The 14,421-nt window shown below is 46.7% G+C and overlaps 1 protein-coding gene and 42 non-coding genes across 43 annotated transcripts in view; all 43 read left to right on the top strand.

Moving 5' to 3' along the window:
• The window catches only part of LOC144073436 (mitogen-activated protein kinase kinase kinase 5), a 30,557-nt gene that overhangs the window by 15,018 nt on the left and 1,118 nt on the right, over positions 1 to 14,421 (top strand). Inside the window, exons 18-26 of the mRNA XM_077599252.1 lie at positions 1,261 to 1,418; positions 2,771 to 2,963; positions 3,041 to 3,209; positions 3,287 to 3,452; positions 4,343 to 4,525; positions 4,593 to 4,698; positions 4,768 to 4,990; positions 5,068 to 5,174; positions 14,270 to 14,367. Of these exons, the coding sequence (XP_077455378.1) occupies positions 1,261 to 1,418; positions 2,771 to 2,963; positions 3,041 to 3,209; positions 3,287 to 3,452; positions 4,343 to 4,525; positions 4,593 to 4,698; positions 4,768 to 4,990; positions 5,068 to 5,174; positions 14,270 to 14,367 (1,403 nt within the window). The remainder of the gene's footprint in view (positions 1 to 1,260; positions 1,419 to 2,770; positions 2,964 to 3,040; positions 3,210 to 3,286; positions 3,453 to 4,342; positions 4,526 to 4,592; positions 4,699 to 4,767; positions 4,991 to 5,067; positions 5,175 to 14,269; positions 14,368 to 14,421) is intronic.
• Positions 5,374 to 5,447, top strand: trnai-aau (transfer RNA isoleucine (anticodon AAU)). The gene has a single exon. It is a non-coding gene; the product is annotated as a tRNA-Ile (tRNA).
• On the top strand, positions 5,569 to 5,642 carry trnai-aau (transfer RNA isoleucine (anticodon AAU)). The gene has a single exon. It is a non-coding gene; the product is annotated as a tRNA-Ile (tRNA).
• Positions 5,764 to 5,837, top strand: trnai-aau (transfer RNA isoleucine (anticodon AAU)). Its single transcript has one exon. It is a non-coding gene; the product is annotated as a tRNA-Ile (tRNA).
• Positions 5,956 to 6,029, top strand: trnai-aau (transfer RNA isoleucine (anticodon AAU)). Its single transcript has one exon. It is a non-coding gene; the product is annotated as a tRNA-Ile (tRNA).
• On the top strand, positions 6,151 to 6,224 carry trnai-aau (transfer RNA isoleucine (anticodon AAU)). Its single transcript has one exon. It is a non-coding gene; the product is annotated as a tRNA-Ile (tRNA).
• Positions 6,346 to 6,419, top strand: trnai-aau (transfer RNA isoleucine (anticodon AAU)). Its single transcript has one exon. It is a non-coding gene; the product is annotated as a tRNA-Ile (tRNA).
• Positions 6,541 to 6,614, top strand: trnai-aau (transfer RNA isoleucine (anticodon AAU)). Its single transcript has one exon. It is a non-coding gene; the product is annotated as a tRNA-Ile (tRNA).
• trnai-aau (transfer RNA isoleucine (anticodon AAU)) lies at positions 6,736 to 6,809 on the top strand. Its single transcript has one exon. It is a non-coding gene; the product is annotated as a tRNA-Ile (tRNA).
• Positions 6,931 to 7,004, top strand: trnai-aau (transfer RNA isoleucine (anticodon AAU)). The gene has a single exon. It is a non-coding gene; the product is annotated as a tRNA-Ile (tRNA).
• Positions 7,123 to 7,196, top strand: trnai-aau (transfer RNA isoleucine (anticodon AAU)). The gene has a single exon. It is a non-coding gene; the product is annotated as a tRNA-Ile (tRNA).
• trnai-aau (transfer RNA isoleucine (anticodon AAU)) lies at positions 7,318 to 7,391 on the top strand. The gene has a single exon. It is a non-coding gene; the product is annotated as a tRNA-Ile (tRNA).
• On the top strand, positions 7,510 to 7,583 carry trnai-aau (transfer RNA isoleucine (anticodon AAU)). The gene has a single exon. It is a non-coding gene; the product is annotated as a tRNA-Ile (tRNA).
• trnai-aau (transfer RNA isoleucine (anticodon AAU)) lies at positions 7,705 to 7,778 on the top strand. The gene has a single exon. It is a non-coding gene; the product is annotated as a tRNA-Ile (tRNA).
• Positions 7,897 to 7,970, top strand: trnai-aau (transfer RNA isoleucine (anticodon AAU)). Its single transcript has one exon. It is a non-coding gene; the product is annotated as a tRNA-Ile (tRNA).
• On the top strand, positions 8,092 to 8,165 carry trnai-aau (transfer RNA isoleucine (anticodon AAU)). Its single transcript has one exon. It is a non-coding gene; the product is annotated as a tRNA-Ile (tRNA).
• trnai-aau (transfer RNA isoleucine (anticodon AAU)) lies at positions 8,287 to 8,360 on the top strand. Its single transcript has one exon. It is a non-coding gene; the product is annotated as a tRNA-Ile (tRNA).
• On the top strand, positions 8,676 to 8,749 carry trnai-aau (transfer RNA isoleucine (anticodon AAU)). Its single transcript has one exon. It is a non-coding gene; the product is annotated as a tRNA-Ile (tRNA).
• trnai-aau (transfer RNA isoleucine (anticodon AAU)) lies at positions 8,868 to 8,941 on the top strand. The gene has a single exon. It is a non-coding gene; the product is annotated as a tRNA-Ile (tRNA).
• On the top strand, positions 9,063 to 9,136 carry trnai-aau (transfer RNA isoleucine (anticodon AAU)). Its single transcript has one exon. It is a non-coding gene; the product is annotated as a tRNA-Ile (tRNA).
• trnai-aau (transfer RNA isoleucine (anticodon AAU)) lies at positions 9,452 to 9,525 on the top strand. The gene has a single exon. It is a non-coding gene; the product is annotated as a tRNA-Ile (tRNA).
• Positions 9,647 to 9,720, top strand: trnai-aau (transfer RNA isoleucine (anticodon AAU)). The gene has a single exon. It is a non-coding gene; the product is annotated as a tRNA-Ile (tRNA).
• Positions 9,839 to 9,912, top strand: trnai-aau (transfer RNA isoleucine (anticodon AAU)). Its single transcript has one exon. It is a non-coding gene; the product is annotated as a tRNA-Ile (tRNA).
• On the top strand, positions 10,031 to 10,104 carry trnai-aau (transfer RNA isoleucine (anticodon AAU)). The gene has a single exon. It is a non-coding gene; the product is annotated as a tRNA-Ile (tRNA).
• trnai-aau (transfer RNA isoleucine (anticodon AAU)) lies at positions 10,226 to 10,299 on the top strand. Its single transcript has one exon. It is a non-coding gene; the product is annotated as a tRNA-Ile (tRNA).
• trnai-aau (transfer RNA isoleucine (anticodon AAU)) lies at positions 10,421 to 10,494 on the top strand. Its single transcript has one exon. It is a non-coding gene; the product is annotated as a tRNA-Ile (tRNA).
• On the top strand, positions 10,616 to 10,689 carry trnai-aau (transfer RNA isoleucine (anticodon AAU)). Its single transcript has one exon. It is a non-coding gene; the product is annotated as a tRNA-Ile (tRNA).
• Positions 10,808 to 10,881, top strand: trnai-aau (transfer RNA isoleucine (anticodon AAU)). Its single transcript has one exon. It is a non-coding gene; the product is annotated as a tRNA-Ile (tRNA).
• Positions 11,003 to 11,076, top strand: trnai-aau (transfer RNA isoleucine (anticodon AAU)). The gene has a single exon. It is a non-coding gene; the product is annotated as a tRNA-Ile (tRNA).
• trnai-aau (transfer RNA isoleucine (anticodon AAU)) lies at positions 11,198 to 11,271 on the top strand. Its single transcript has one exon. It is a non-coding gene; the product is annotated as a tRNA-Ile (tRNA).
• Positions 11,393 to 11,466, top strand: trnai-aau (transfer RNA isoleucine (anticodon AAU)). The gene has a single exon. It is a non-coding gene; the product is annotated as a tRNA-Ile (tRNA).
• trnai-aau (transfer RNA isoleucine (anticodon AAU)) lies at positions 11,588 to 11,661 on the top strand. The gene has a single exon. It is a non-coding gene; the product is annotated as a tRNA-Ile (tRNA).
• trnai-aau (transfer RNA isoleucine (anticodon AAU)) lies at positions 11,780 to 11,853 on the top strand. Its single transcript has one exon. It is a non-coding gene; the product is annotated as a tRNA-Ile (tRNA).
• On the top strand, positions 11,975 to 12,048 carry trnai-aau (transfer RNA isoleucine (anticodon AAU)). The gene has a single exon. It is a non-coding gene; the product is annotated as a tRNA-Ile (tRNA).
• trnai-aau (transfer RNA isoleucine (anticodon AAU)) lies at positions 12,167 to 12,240 on the top strand. The gene has a single exon. It is a non-coding gene; the product is annotated as a tRNA-Ile (tRNA).
• Positions 12,362 to 12,435, top strand: trnam-cau (transfer RNA methionine (anticodon CAU)). Its single transcript has one exon. It is a non-coding gene; the product is annotated as a tRNA-Met (tRNA).
• On the top strand, positions 12,557 to 12,630 carry trnai-aau (transfer RNA isoleucine (anticodon AAU)). The gene has a single exon. It is a non-coding gene; the product is annotated as a tRNA-Ile (tRNA).
• Positions 12,752 to 12,825, top strand: trnai-aau (transfer RNA isoleucine (anticodon AAU)). The gene has a single exon. It is a non-coding gene; the product is annotated as a tRNA-Ile (tRNA).
• Positions 12,944 to 13,017, top strand: trnai-aau (transfer RNA isoleucine (anticodon AAU)). Its single transcript has one exon. It is a non-coding gene; the product is annotated as a tRNA-Ile (tRNA).
• Positions 13,139 to 13,212, top strand: trnai-aau (transfer RNA isoleucine (anticodon AAU)). Its single transcript has one exon. It is a non-coding gene; the product is annotated as a tRNA-Ile (tRNA).
• Positions 13,334 to 13,407, top strand: trnai-aau (transfer RNA isoleucine (anticodon AAU)). The gene has a single exon. It is a non-coding gene; the product is annotated as a tRNA-Ile (tRNA).
• trnai-aau (transfer RNA isoleucine (anticodon AAU)) lies at positions 13,529 to 13,602 on the top strand. Its single transcript has one exon. It is a non-coding gene; the product is annotated as a tRNA-Ile (tRNA).
• Positions 13,721 to 13,794, top strand: trnai-aau (transfer RNA isoleucine (anticodon AAU)). The gene has a single exon. It is a non-coding gene; the product is annotated as a tRNA-Ile (tRNA).

The following is a 14,421-nucleotide window of genomic DNA, read 5'->3' on the forward strand; positions in this document are numbered from 1 at the left end:
TCAAAATATTCCTCAAATGATGCACACAAATGTCCTCACAAGATCATTTGTACAAAAAAAACGTACTTAAAAAAAGTCCCGTAAGAAAGTTGTTATATGGCGTACACAATTTGAAATAATCAAAAAACAAAGCATATACATTGACGAGTACAGTGGTACCTCGTCATACGACCGTTCGTCATACGGAATGCTCGTCTTACGGGGGAAATTTCGATCGAATAATTCGCCCGTGATGCGGTCAAAGTTTCGTGATGCGACCAAGCCAGGTTGCCATGGCATTTTTTTTGGCATATCTTTCGTGTATAACAATATTTACGAGCACCGGATGAGCTATTCAGACCAGGAAACGCACAACGCGCATGCGCGGTGAAAAGAGGGCTTTCTGGGTAATGAAGTATACTCGTGCTCGCAAAAGTATCCCCGGTAGCAACTCTATCATAGGCGCCGTTCGATGGGACGCGAACACAGATGCTACAAGCTAAAAGGAGCCGCTAGCCAGCGCCCCTGTAGCTCCCATGAGAAATCCGACTCGGATCGCTGCCGCCTGTGCGACGAGGAAACAGAGTCGTCTGAACACTTATGGCTCCGCTGTCCGGCCTTAATGACCGAACGCTACCATCGCGGCTTGGGCAACTCCCTGGATGAATTTATCCGTGTTCCAGTGGCAGCCCTAGCGCTGCTGAGGGTAATCCTCAGGCGCCTGAGGTGAAAAAGAAGAAGAAGAAGAAGAAGAAGAAGAAGATGAGCAGCGGGGCGATCGCTGATAAGACTGCTTGCTGCTCGTTGGCAAGTGGTCGTGCGTTCTCCGATTGTGAGGACATTTGTGTGCATCATTTTCGGAATATTTTGAAGGGAATAGTACGACAGCAAACAGCCCATCGATAGCGAACGTGAGGGTGGAGTGTTTGTTCTGTTTACGAGGGCGTTGTGTGGAGGAAAAAAAAAACCGAAGCCCCTCTCCCCTCGGCGAAATCCGGCCAATTTTAGTTAGATTAAACACTTTATTTCTATTAAACCACTCGTTATTTATTACTTTGTCAATATATGGCGAATTATAAGAAATAAAACTTTTTTTTTCAATCCAATATCCTGTTTCTGGTGTTTTTTTCAGAGAGTTGGAACGAATTAATTTGTTTCCCATTCATTTCAATGGGAAACTTTACCTCGAGTTACGAGTAACTTGTCATACGAGCTCAGTCCCGGAACGGATTAAGCTCGTATCTCGAGGTACCACTGTATGTGATTTTGGCTCACCAATAGGAACTCTTCAGTATATGGCACCTGAGATTATCGACCAAGGTCCCCGGGGCTACGGGAAGCCGGCAGATATATGGTCCCTTGGGTGCACCATCATCGAAATGGCCACCGGCAAAACGCCCTTTCATGAGCTGGGGAGTCCTCAGGCGGCCATGTACAAGGTAAACATGGGTTAGAATTTACAATTTTTGCTAATCATTATTCATCTGTTTAGCAACTATATTTTAGCAATCATTGGGCTTCAGAACATGACTTTATTTTGAAAGGCTGATCATAGTGTGGATGTAAAGGTTATAATGTGTACGGTATATTTGCCAAAACCAGGATGCTCTATGAAATAAATGATTGATGAACATCAAATAGAATTAACACATAGCGTTCAATTTTAACAGAATACAGACGCTCCCCTACTTAGGAACGAGTTAGGTTCCGAGCGATTGTTCATAAGTTGAATTTGTTTGTAAGTTGATTCAGTGCTATATTTTATATTATAATTTATGTTTAAGGCCTATATAAGTATATTGAAGGTTGATATAAGTGCATTTGTATGTTTAAGGCTTGTATAAGTAACACGCATTGGTTTGTACTGAAAAAAACATTTAATAAAATGGAGAGAATATGTACAGTACTGTATAGAGAGAGAGAGAGAGATTTACTAGAAACTGGCCGAAAGAAGCTATCTAATGACGATTGCAGTTTTCTTTTTTTCATCATAAATGATGCGGTAGCACTGTATGGCATCATTCAATTGATTTGCAAACTTTGTGCAACGTTCAATATTTGGGTCCTGCTGCTCGATCTTTCTGTTTATAAATGGTACTGACGGTCGAACCATTCAAGTTGTATGCAACGCTCACCACTTTCTCACGCGCATCAAGCTTCGTTATTATTGCCACTCGTTTCAAATGAAATGGCTTGCCTCTTCCTTGCAACTCCCTCACTAGAAGTATTTCGCTTTTCACCAACCATATTGAATAATGGCTGCACGAGATATTTCATGATAAAAATGAAAAAGGTTCTTTGCGCACTGGAGATACGTCACACACTTACGCAATTTACGCAATTTACCCAACTTACGCAACTTACGCAATACAAAATCGAACTGACGAACATTTTTCGACATAAACGCAATTTGCAGACATGTTCGTATGTACCGTTGTTCGTAAGTCGTATGTTCGTAAGTAGGGGAGCGTCTGTACTTTTTTTTAACGTAATATAGTTGTGGTTTAATTAGACTTTTATAAATGGAATAAATGATACGAACCATAGATGCTGCAATAACGATATAGTAAGATGAAAAACATTGCATGTAAAAACAAATTTTATATTATTTGTAATATTAATATTTTTAGCTTGACTAGTACATTTGATGAGCTCAATCTATACATTAACATCCACTGATTCTGCACTTTTTAAACATTCACATATACTTGAAAAATGTTTTTATTTATTTTTGAATTTTTTTTTTGATTGAAACGTTTTGCTTCGGCCAATGACGTGCACACGTTGCCAGGTCGGAATGTTCAAGATCCACCCCAAAGTTCCCGAGAGCATGTCAGCGGAGGCCAAGAGCTTCATCATGATGTGCTTTGAGCCCAACCCGGACGACCGGGCCACGGCAGCCGATCTTCTCAGGGACGCCTTCCTCACGTTGCCCTCCAGAAAGAAGTCCAAGGTTCCGGATTGTGACTCTGGAGACGCCTCTGGTGGGACTGCTCTCGTGAACTCGTCAGAAGAGAATGGAAATTTGTATTTGTATTTATTTTTTTGCTGCATTTTCCAGGTGACTACCAACGCAGCTTTTCGATGCCCGTCTCCATCCTGGTGGAAGACACCGACTCCTACTCGGATTGCGCCGACCTGACCGGCTCGCTGGACTTCAGGAGGACGCAATCCATCTTTCAGGCGAATCACATTTCCGAAAGCCCGCCCGGCAACGGACGATTCCTCCCGTGAGCTAAAAAGTACGATTTGGTGGGGAAAATGGCGTTTTTAACATGATCTTTTTGTTGTTGTTGGTCTTTTTCAGGGTGCCCGAGGACTCCGCTCTGGACATGAGCAGCCCGGCGTCCACGGACGAGAACTTGGGGATGTTCATGCTGAGGAAGGACAGCGAGAGGAGGGCCACATTGCACCGGGTGCTCACCGACTACATCGCCGAGGTGGTGGCTAACATCCGGGAAGCTTTGCCGCAGGTACGCACGCCTCGGGCCGACTCGCCGGCGAAATTGCGTTTCAGCTAGAGCTTGGCGATAAAACGATAAGGGTCATTAGCGTGAAATCATTTTTGTCAATGATAATATTAAAAACTTTTGATAAAAAATTGAAATTTTTAAACTGTAGTTACACGAACCGGCCACCACAGAGAACGGGGGCGCTGTTGTGAGATGAACATTAGTTGCAGACCAATGCTCAGGAGTAGAGGATGAGGAGGAAACGTGTTTTTAGCATGTTAGCAATAGAGGACGGAACATGAACACAAAAAGACAATAACAGCCAAAAAAATGATTATGAGATGCAGGACAACACCGAAGCGACCCACTAAAAGATCCAAGTGAATTCTCCCTGGCCTTTTCTTTTTTTGTGTTTAAAGAGCAGCCTTATTGAAAATGTCCTTAATCCACTGTCCTCATTTGAGGACAGCCTGTAATATTTTTCTAACTTCATATCAATATGTTTTCCCATTTTATGTAAATGTTCTGGAAACATTGCAAAATTCTAAAACTTATCAAAATGGGTTAAAATCATCCAACTTTTTATTTTTTTTGTAAATGGCCATATAAAAGGTACATTTACTGTTTCTTTTGGTGAGGCTGAAAATAGTCTGCTTGCCAAAGATGTTTATGTCTTCAGTTAATTATTTTATTTATTTCATATTGCACAGCAACTTTTGGTCTGAAGGCAAATTTATTAAAATAAGGATGCCGGTCAAAATGTCTTTACTTTTCATAGTGTAAGGAGGAATTTGTCTTATCATTGTATCACAACAGAACAACAAAATTATTTTTTAAAACCAGCATAGTTCATATTCTCTTTACTTATAAAGTAAGGTAACTTTAGCGATTCTTAACATCCCCTTCAAAAGTTGGAAAGGTCGTCGCTGACGTCGGACCACGTGACCGAGCTGGTCTGCTGCCTGCGCGTCAACATCTGCTCGCCGGACCGGAAGCGCCTGGCTTGCAGCTTGCGGGACCTCCGGGCGTCGCTGATTTCCGCCGCCGTTCCCCTGAACGGCCTCCAGGCGGCGCTGTTTGGCTTTCAGGATGCCGTAGGTCGACTCGACGGCTTTAAGGTGGAGTCGTATCCATTCCATGGCCTTCTTTCGCTTTCCGCAGGTGAAGAAAATGTTACGGCAACAGCAGGTGAAGCCTCATTGGATGTTCGCGCTGGACAATCTACTGAGACAAGCCGTGCAGGACGCCATCACGGTCCTCCTTCCGGGTTAGAATCCTTTAACTAACTCGACCGGTGACCACGCCGCTTTGGTCACGGTCAACGTTACCTTGACAGAACTGAAGCTGCAACTGCAGTCGTCGTTCGAGACGGAAGACGGCTCCCCCGAGGAGCCGCCGGCGAACGCCGGCGGATTCCCTAAGGAGGCGGAGACACCGCGAGATCGGCGACCCGAGTTGGTCACCGAGATCCCCGTGCCGCCCAGCCCCTCGGATGTCTTTCTGGACAGCAACGGTCCACTCGGCCATGAACTGAGGGACCTCCGATTAGAAACCCGGAGGTGGAAGAGACAATCATTTATTTTGGCGAGGTGTCACGTAAACCTGAATTTGGATTTCCTGTGCTTTTGTCTTTGAGGCTGTTGAGTTTGCTGAGTGACAAGGAGAGAGAGTACCAAGACCTGCTGAAGACTTCAGTCCAGCGGAAACAGGATGACATCGATACTCTAAGGGGTCACATTCTGGGTATTTTTTTTAACTTCATTTTCATATTTAGACTGTTTCCATAACATAGGAAACGTCGGACAACAACATTCCTTCAGCTTTCTTGTTTGGAAGCTAACAATGTATTATTTTTTTAATGCAGTATTTTAATAATTTACACTAATAAGTATGACGTGTGGCATTTGAGCGCCAATTGCAGTTTCGAGATGGATTTATGTATGGCCGGTTAGCTCAGTTGGCCAGAGCGTGGTGCTAATAACGTCAAGGTCACGGGTTCGACCCCCGTACGGGCCATGACCTCTTTGTAGTCAGGTGTAATTACCTACTACTACCTCTTTTGCCGCAACATAACTGTTTAGCTAGCTGACTTGTGGCATTTGAGCACCAATTGCAGTTTTGAGATGAATTTATATATGGCCGGTTAGCTCAGTTGGCCAGAGCGTGGTGCTAATAACGCCAAGGTCACAGGTTCAACCCCCGTACGGGCCATGAACTATCTGTAGTCAGGTGTAATTACCTACTACTACTTCTTTTGCCGCAACATAACTGTTTAGCTAGCTGACATGTCGCATTTGAGTGCCAATTGCAGTTTTGAGATGGATTTATGCATGGCCGGTTAGCTCAGTTGGCCAGAGCGTGGTGCTAATAACGCCAAGGTCACGGGTTCGACCCCCGTACTGGCCATGACCTCTCTGCAGTCAGGTGTAATTTCCTACTACTTCCTTTGCCGCAACATAACTGTTTAGCTAGCTGACGTGTGGCATTTGAGCGCCAATTGCAGTTTTGAGATGGACTTATATATGGCCGGTTAGCTCAGTTGGCCAGAGCGTGGTGCTAATAACGCCAAGGTCACGGGTTCAACCCCCGTACGGGCCGTGACCTCTCTGTAGTCAGGTGTAATTACCTACTACTACTTCTTTTGCCGCAACATAACTGTTTAGCTAGCTGACATGTCGCATTTGAGTGCCAATTGCAGTTTTGAGATGGATTTATGTATGGCCGGTTAGCTCAGTTGGCCAGAGCGTGGTGCTAATAACGCCAAGGTCACGGGTTCGACCCCCGTACGGGCCATGACCTCTTTGTAGTCAGGTGTAATTACCTACTACTACTTCTTTTGCCGCAACATAACTGTTTAGCTAGCTGACTTGTGGCATTTGAGCACCAATTGCAGTTTTGAGATGAATTTATATATGGCCGGTTAGCTCAGTTGGCCAGAGCGTGGTGCGAATAACGCCAAGGTCACGGGTTCAACCCCCGTACGGGCCATGACCTCTCTGTAGTCAGGTGTAATTACCTACTACTACTTCTTTTGCCGCAACATAACTGTTTAGCTAGCTGACATGTCGCATTTGAGTGCCAATTGCAGTTTTGAGACGGATTTATGTATGGCCGGTTAGCTCAGTTGGCCAGAGCGTGGTGCTAATAACGCCAAGGTCACGGGTTCGACCCCCATACGGGCCATGACCTCTTTGTAGTCAGGTGTAATTACCTACTACTACTTCTTTTGCCGCAACATAACTGTTTAGCTAGCTGACTTGTGGCATTTGAGCACCAATTGCAGTTTTGAGATGAATTTATATATGGCCGGTTAGCTCAGTTGGCCAGAGCGTGGTGCTAATAACGCCAAGGTCACGGGTTCAACCCCCGTACGGGCCATGACCTCTCTGTAGTCAGGTGTAATTACCTACTACTACTTCTTTTGCCGCAACATAACTGTTTAGCTAGCTGACATGTCGCATTTGAGTGCCAATTGCAGTTTTGAGATGGATTTATGCATGGCCGGTTAGCTCAGTTGGCCAGAGCGTGGTGCTAATAACGCCAAGGTCACGGGTTCGACCCCCGTACTGGCCATGACCTCTCTGCAGTCACGTGTAATTACCTACTACTTCTTTTGCCGCAACATAACTGTTTAGCTAGCTGACGTGTGGCATTTGAGCGCCAATTGCAGTTTTGAGATGGATTTATATATGGCCGGTTAGCTCAGTTGGCCAGAGCGTGGTGCTAATAACGCCAAGGTCACGGGTTCAACCCCCGTACGGGCCATGACCTCTCTGTAGTCAGGTGTAATTACCTACTACTACTTCTTTTGCCGCAACATTACTGTTTAGCTAGCTGACTTGTGGCATTTGAGCACCAATTGCAGTTTTGAGATGGATTTATGTATGGCCGGTTAGCTCAGTTGGCCAGAGCGTGGTGCTAATAACGCCAAGGTCACGGGTTCAACCCCCGTACGGGCCATGACCTCTCTGTAGTCAGGTGTAATTACCTACTACTTCCTTTGCCGCAACATAACTGTTTAGCTAGCTGACTTGTGGCATTTGAGCACCAATTGCAGTTTTGAGATGGACTTATATATGGCCGGTTAGCTCAGTTGGCCAGAGCGTGGTGCTAATAACGCCAAGGTCACGGGTTCGACCCCCGTACGGGCCATGACCTCTCTGTAGTCAGGTGTAATTACCTACTACTACTTCTTTTGCCGCAACATAACTGTTTAGCTAGCTGACGTGTGGCATTTGAGCGCCAATTGCAGTTTTGAGATAGATTTATGCATGGCCGGTTAGCTCAGTTGGCCAGAGCGTGGTGCTAATGACGCCAAGGTCAGGGGTTCGACCCCCGTACTGGCCATGACCTCTCCGCAGTCAGGTGTAATCACCTACTACTTCTTTTGCCGCAACATAACTGTTTAGCTAGCTGACGTGTGGCATTTGAGCGCCAATTGCAGTTTTGAGATGGTTTTATATATGGCCGGTTAGCTCAGTTGGCCAGGGCGTGGTGCTAATAACGCCAAGGTCACGGGTTCAACCCCTGTACGGGCCATGACCTCTCTGTAGTCAGGTGTAATTACCTACTACTACTTCTTTTGCCGCAACATAACTGTTTAGCTAGCTGACTTGTGGCATTTAAGCACCAATTGCAGTTTTGAGATGAATTTATATATGGCCGGTTAGCTCAGTTGGCCAGAGCGTGGTGCTAATAACGCCAAGGTCACGGGTTCAACCCCCGTACGGGCCATGACCTCTCTGTAGTCAGGTGTAATTACCTACTACTACTTCTTTTGCCGCAACATAACTGTTTAGCTAGCTGACATGTCGCATTTGAGTGCCAATTTCAGTTTTGAGATGGATTTATGCATGGCCGGTTAGCTCAGTTGGCCAGAGCGTGGTGCTAATAACGCCAAGGTCACGGGTTCAACCCCCGTACGGGCCATGACCTCTCTGTAGTCAGGTGTAATTACCTACTACTACTTCTTTTGCCGCAACATAACTGTTTAGCTAGCTGACTTGTGGCATTTGAGCACCAATTGCAGTTTTGAGATGGATTTATATATCCTGGTTAGCTCAGTTGGCCAGAGCGTGGTGCTAATAACGCCAAGGTCACGGGTTCAACCCCCGTACGGGCCATGACCTCTCTGTAGTCAGGTGTAATTACCTACTACTACTTCTTTTGCCGCAACATAACTGTTTAGCTAGCTGACTTGTGGCATTTGAGCACCAATTGCAGTTTTGAGATGGACTTATATATGGCCGGTTAGCTCAGTTGGCCAGAGCGTGGTGCTAATAACGCCAAGGTCACGGGTTCGACCCCCGTACTGGCCATGACCTCTCCGCAGTCAGGTGTAATTACCTACTACTTCTTTTGCCGCAACATAACTGTTTAGCTAGCTGACTTGTGGCATTTGAGCACCAATTGCAGTTTTGAGATGAATTTATATATGGCCGGTTAGCTCAGTTGGCCAGAGCGTGGTGCTAATAACGCCAAGGTCACGGGTTCAACCCCCGTACGGGCCATGACCTCTCTGTAGTCAGGTGTAATTACCTACTACTACTTCTTTTGCCGCAACATTACTGTTTAGCTAGCTGACATGTCGCATTTGAGTGCCAATTTCAGTTTTGAGATGGATTTATGCATGGCCGGTTAGCTCAGTTGGCCAGAGCGTGGTGCTAATAACGCCAAGGTCACGGGTTCAACCCCCGTACGGGCCATGAGCTCTCTGTAGTCAGGTGTAATTACCTACTACTACTTCTTTTGCCGCAACATAACTGTTTAGCTAGCTGACTTGTGGCATTTGAGCACCAATTGCAGTTTTGAGATGGATTTATATATCCTGGTTAGCTCAGTTGGCCAGAGCGTGGTGCTAATAACGCCAAGGTCACGGGTTCAACCCCCGTACGGGCCATGACCTCTCTGTAGTCAGGTGTAATTACCTACTACTACTTCTTTTGCCGCAACATAACTGTTTAGCTAGCTGACTTGTGGCATTTGAGCACCAATTGCAGTTTTGAGATGGACTTATATATGGCCGGTTAGCTCAGTTGGCCAGAGCGTGGTGCTAATAACGCCAAGGTCACGGGTTCGACCCCCGTACGGGCCATGACCTCTCTGTAGTCAGGTGTAATTACCTACTACTACTTCTTTTGCCGCAACATAACTGTTTAGCTAGCTGACGTGTGGCATTTGAGCGCCAATTGCAGTTTTGAGATAGATTTATGCATGGCCGGTTAGCTCAGTTGGCCAGAGCGTGGTGCTAATGACGCCAAGGTCAGGGGTTCGACCCCCGTACAGGCCATGACCTCTCCGCAGTCAGGTGTAATTACCTACTATTTCTTTTGCCGCAACATAACTGTTTAGCTAGCTGACGTGTGGCATTTGAGCGCCAATTGCAGTTTTGAGATGAATTTATATATGGCCGGTTAGCTCAGTTGGCCAGAGCGTGGTGCTAATAACGCCAAGGTCACGGGTTCGACCCCCGTACTGGCCATGACCTCTCCGCAGTCAGGTGTAATTACCTACTACTTCTTTTGCCGCAACATAACTGTTTAGCTAGCTGACTTGTGGCATTTGAGCACCAATTGCAGTTTTGAGATGGGTTGATATCTGGCCGGTTAGCTCAGTTGGCCAGAGCGTGGTGCTAATAACGCCAAGGTCACGGGTTCAACCCCCGTACGGGCCATGACCTCTCTGTAGTCAGGTGTAATTACCTACTACTACTTCTTTTGCCGCAACATAACTGTTTAGCTAGCTGACTTGTGGCATTTGAGCACCAATTGCAGTTTTGAGATGGATTTATATATGGCCGGTTAGCTCAGTTGGCCAGAGCGTGGTGCTAATAACGCCAAGGTCACGGGTTCGACCCCCGTACGGGCCATGACCTCTCTGTAGTCAGGTGTAATTACCTACTACTATTTCTTTTGCCGCAACATAACTGTTTAGCTAGCTGACTTGTGGCATTTAAGCACCAATTGCAGTTTTGAGATGAATTTATATATGGCCGGTTAGCTCAGCCGGCCAGAGCGTGGTGCTAATAACGCCAAGGTCACGGGTTCAACCCCCGTACGGGCCATGACCTCTCTGTAGTCAGGTGTAATTGCCTACTACTAATTCTTTTGCCGCAACATAACTGTTTAGCTAGCTGACATGTCGCATTTGAGTGCAAATTGCAGTTTTGAGATGGATATATGCATGGCCGGTTAGCTCAGTTGGCCAGAGCGTGGTGCTAATAACGCCAAGGTCATGGGTTCGACCCCCGTACTGGCCATGACCTCTCTGCAGTCAGGTGTAATTACCTACTACTTCCTTTGCCGCAACATAACTGTTTAGCTAGCTGACGTGTGGCATTTGAGCGCCAATTGCAGTTTTGAGATGGATTTATGTATGGCCGGTTAGCTCAGTTGGCCAGAGCGTGGTGCTAATAACGCCAAGGTCACGGGTTCGACCCCCGTACGGGCCATGACCTCTTTGTAGTCAGGTGTAATTACCTACTACTACCTCTTTTGCCGCAACATAACTGTTTAGCTAGCTGACTTGTGGCATTTGAGCACCAATTGCAGTTTTGAGATGAATTTATATATGGCCGGTTAGCTCAGTTGGCCAGAGCGTGGTGCTAATAACGCCAAGGTCACGGGTTCAACCCCCGTACGGGCCATGACCTCTCTGTAGTCAGGTGTAATTACCTACTACTACTTCTTTTGCCGCAACATAACTGTTTAGCTAGCTGACATGTCGCATTTGAGTGCCAATTGCAGTTTTGAGATGGATTTATGCATGGCCGGTTAGCTCAGTTGGCCAGAGCGTGGTGCTAATAACGCCAAGGTCACGGGTTCGACCCCCGTACTGGCCATGACCTCTCTGCAGTCAGGTGTAATTACCTACTACTACCCCTTTTGCCGCAACATAACTGTTTAGCTAGCTGACTTGTGGCATTTGAGCACCAATTGCAGTTTTGAGATGAATTTATATATGGCCGGTTAGCTCAGTTGGCCAGAGCGTGGTGCTAATAACGCCAAGGTCACGGGTTCAACCCCCGTACGGGCCATGACCTCTCTGTAGTCAGGTGTAATTACCTACTACTACTTCTTTTGCCGCAACATAACTGTTTAGCTAGCTGACATGTCGCATTTGAGTGCCAATTGCAGTTTTGAGATGGATTTATGCATGGCCGGTTAGCTCAGTTGGCCAGAGCGTGGTGCTAATAACGCCAAGGTCACGGGTTCGACCCCCGTACTGGCCATGACCTCTCTGCAGTCAGGTGTAATTACCTACTACTTCCTTTGCCGCAACATAACTGTTTAGCTAGCTGACGTGTGGCATTTGAGCGCCAATTGCAGTTTTGAGATGGATTTATATATGGCCGGTTAGCTCAGTTGGCCAGAGCGTGGTGCTAATAACGCCAAGGTCACGGGTTCAACCCCCGTACGGGCCATGACCTCTCTGTAGTCAGGTGTAATTACCTACTACTACTTCTTTTGCCGCAACATAACTGTTTAGCTAGCTGACATGTCGCATTTGAGTGCCAATTGCAGTTTTGAGATGGATTTATGCATGGCCGGTTAGCTCAGTTGGCCAGAGCGTGGTGCTAATAACGCCAAGGTCACGGGTTCGACCCCCGTACTGGCCATGACCTCTCTGCAGTCAGGTGTAATTACCTACTACTTCCTTTGCCGCAACATAACTGTTTAGCTAGCTGACGTGTGGCATTTGAGCGCCAATTGCAGTTTTGAGATGGATTTATATATGGCCGGTTAGCTCAGTTGGCCAGAGCGTGGTGCTAATAACGCCAAGGTCACGGGTTCAACCCCCGTACGGGCCATGACCTCTCTGTAGTCAGGTGTAATTACCTACTACTACTTCTTTTGCCGCAACATAACTGTTTAGCTAGCTGACATGTCGCATTTGAGTGCCAATTGCAGTTTTGAGATGGCTTTATGTATGGCCGGTTAGCTCAGTTGGCCAGAGCGTGGTGCTCATAACGCCAAGGTCACGGGTTCGACCCCCGTACAGGCCATGACCTCTTTGTAGTCAGGTGTAATTACCTACTACTACTTCTTTTGCCGCAACATAACTGTTTAGCTAGCTGACTTGTGGCATTTGAGCACCAATTGCAGTTTTGAGATGAATTTATATATGGCCGGTTAGCTCAGTTGGCCAGGGCGTGGTGCTAATAACGCCAAGGTCACGGGTTCAACCCCCGTACGGGCCATGACCTCTCTGTAGTCAGGTGTAATTACCTACTACTACTTCTTTTGCCGCAACATAACTGTTTAGCTAGCTGACATGTCGCATTTGAGTGCCAATTGCAGTTTTGAGATGGATTTATGCATGGCCGGTTAGCTCAGTTGGCCAGAGCGTGGTGCTAATAACGCCAAGGTCACGGGTTCGACCCCCGTACTGGCCATGACCTCTCTGCAGTCATGTGTAATTACCTACTACTTCTTTTGCCGCAACATAACTGTTTAGCTAGCTGACGTGTGGCATTTGAGCGCCAATTGCAGTTTTGAGATGGATTAATATATGGCCGGTTAGCTCAGTTGGCCAGAGCGTGGTGCTAATAACGCCAAGGTCACGGGTTCAACCCCCGTACGGGCCATGACCTCTCTGTAGTCAGGTGTAATTACCTACTACTACTTCTTTTGCCGCAACATAACTGTTTAGCTAGCTGACATGTCGCATTTGAGTGCCAATTGCAGTTTTGAGATGGATTTATGTATGGCCGGTTAGCTCAGTTGGCCAGAGCGTGGTGCTAATAACGCCAAGGTCACGGGTTCGACCCCCGTACAGGCCATGACCTCTTTGTAGTCAGGTGTAATTACCTACTACTACTTCTTTTGCCGCAACATAACTGTTTAGCTAGCTGACTTGTGGCATTTGAGCACCAATTGCAGTTTTGAGATGAATTTATATATGGCCGGTTAGCTCAGTTGGCCAGGGCGTGGTGCTAATAACGCCAAGGTCACGGGTTCAACCCCCGTACGGGCCATGACCTCTCTGTAGTCAGGTGTAATTACCTACTACTACTTCTTTTGCCGCAACATAACTGTTTAGCTAGCTGACATGTCGCATTTGAGTGCCAATTGCAGTTTTGAGATGGATTTATGCATGGCCGGTTAGCTCAGTTGGCCAGAGCGTGGTGCTAATAACGCCAAGGTCACGGGTTCGACCCCCGTACTGGCCATGACCTCTCTACAGTCACGTGTAATTACCTACTACTTCTTTTGCCGCAACATAACTGTTTAGCTAGCTGACGTGTGGCATTTGAGCGCCAATTGCAGTTTTGAGATGGATTTATATATGGCCGGTTAGCTCAGTTGGCCAGAGCGTGGTGCTAATAACGCCAAGGTCACGGGTTCAACCCCCGTACGGGCCATGACCTCTCTGTAGTCAGGTGTAATTACCTACTACTACTTCTTTTGCCGCAACATAACTGTTTAGCTAGCTGACATGTCGCATTTGAGCGCTAATTGCACAGTTTTGAGATGGATTTGTGCATGGCCGGTTAATACTCTTTAAATTATATTGATTGTAGCGTCATGTGAATTGTTTTCCAAAGGCCTTTACATTACCGCCCTCTATAGGACACAAGTAGAAGTGCAGTGGGCTCGTCCCCTGCTCTATTTCTTCTTCACCTAGAAAAAATGCTATTTTTGTCTTTTTTGTTTGCCTTTGGCGGAACTCCTCACTTTGTTTTTAATGCGGATGATGATGTCAAGCCCAGATGCTCCTCCGCTCGGGGCTTCAGGTTTCGGCCCAACCGGTTTCTGTCACCCTGGCTCAAGACTAGCCAAACCTTTTTTGGTTTTGTTGTTTTTATCACCTGTACATGATCGATTTGGTCCCCGCAGACAGCGAGCCGACTCCGCAGAAAAGCCATGACCCAGATGTGGAGGACATGGTGGCTTGGCTGAAGACCATCCCAGTGGACCAGCACACTGTTGACAAGGTTAAAATCCTGTCTTGTCTATCACCCGTTTATGAGCAGCGTGCATCGTTGTGT

The sequence above is a fragment of the Stigmatopora argus genome, chromosome 4 (genome assembly GCF_051989625.1).
Source record: "Stigmatopora argus isolate UIUO_Sarg chromosome 4, RoL_Sarg_1.0, whole genome shotgun sequence".
In the NCBI taxonomy this organism is placed as follows: Eukaryota; Metazoa; Chordata; class Actinopteri; order Syngnathiformes; family Syngnathidae; genus Stigmatopora; species Stigmatopora argus.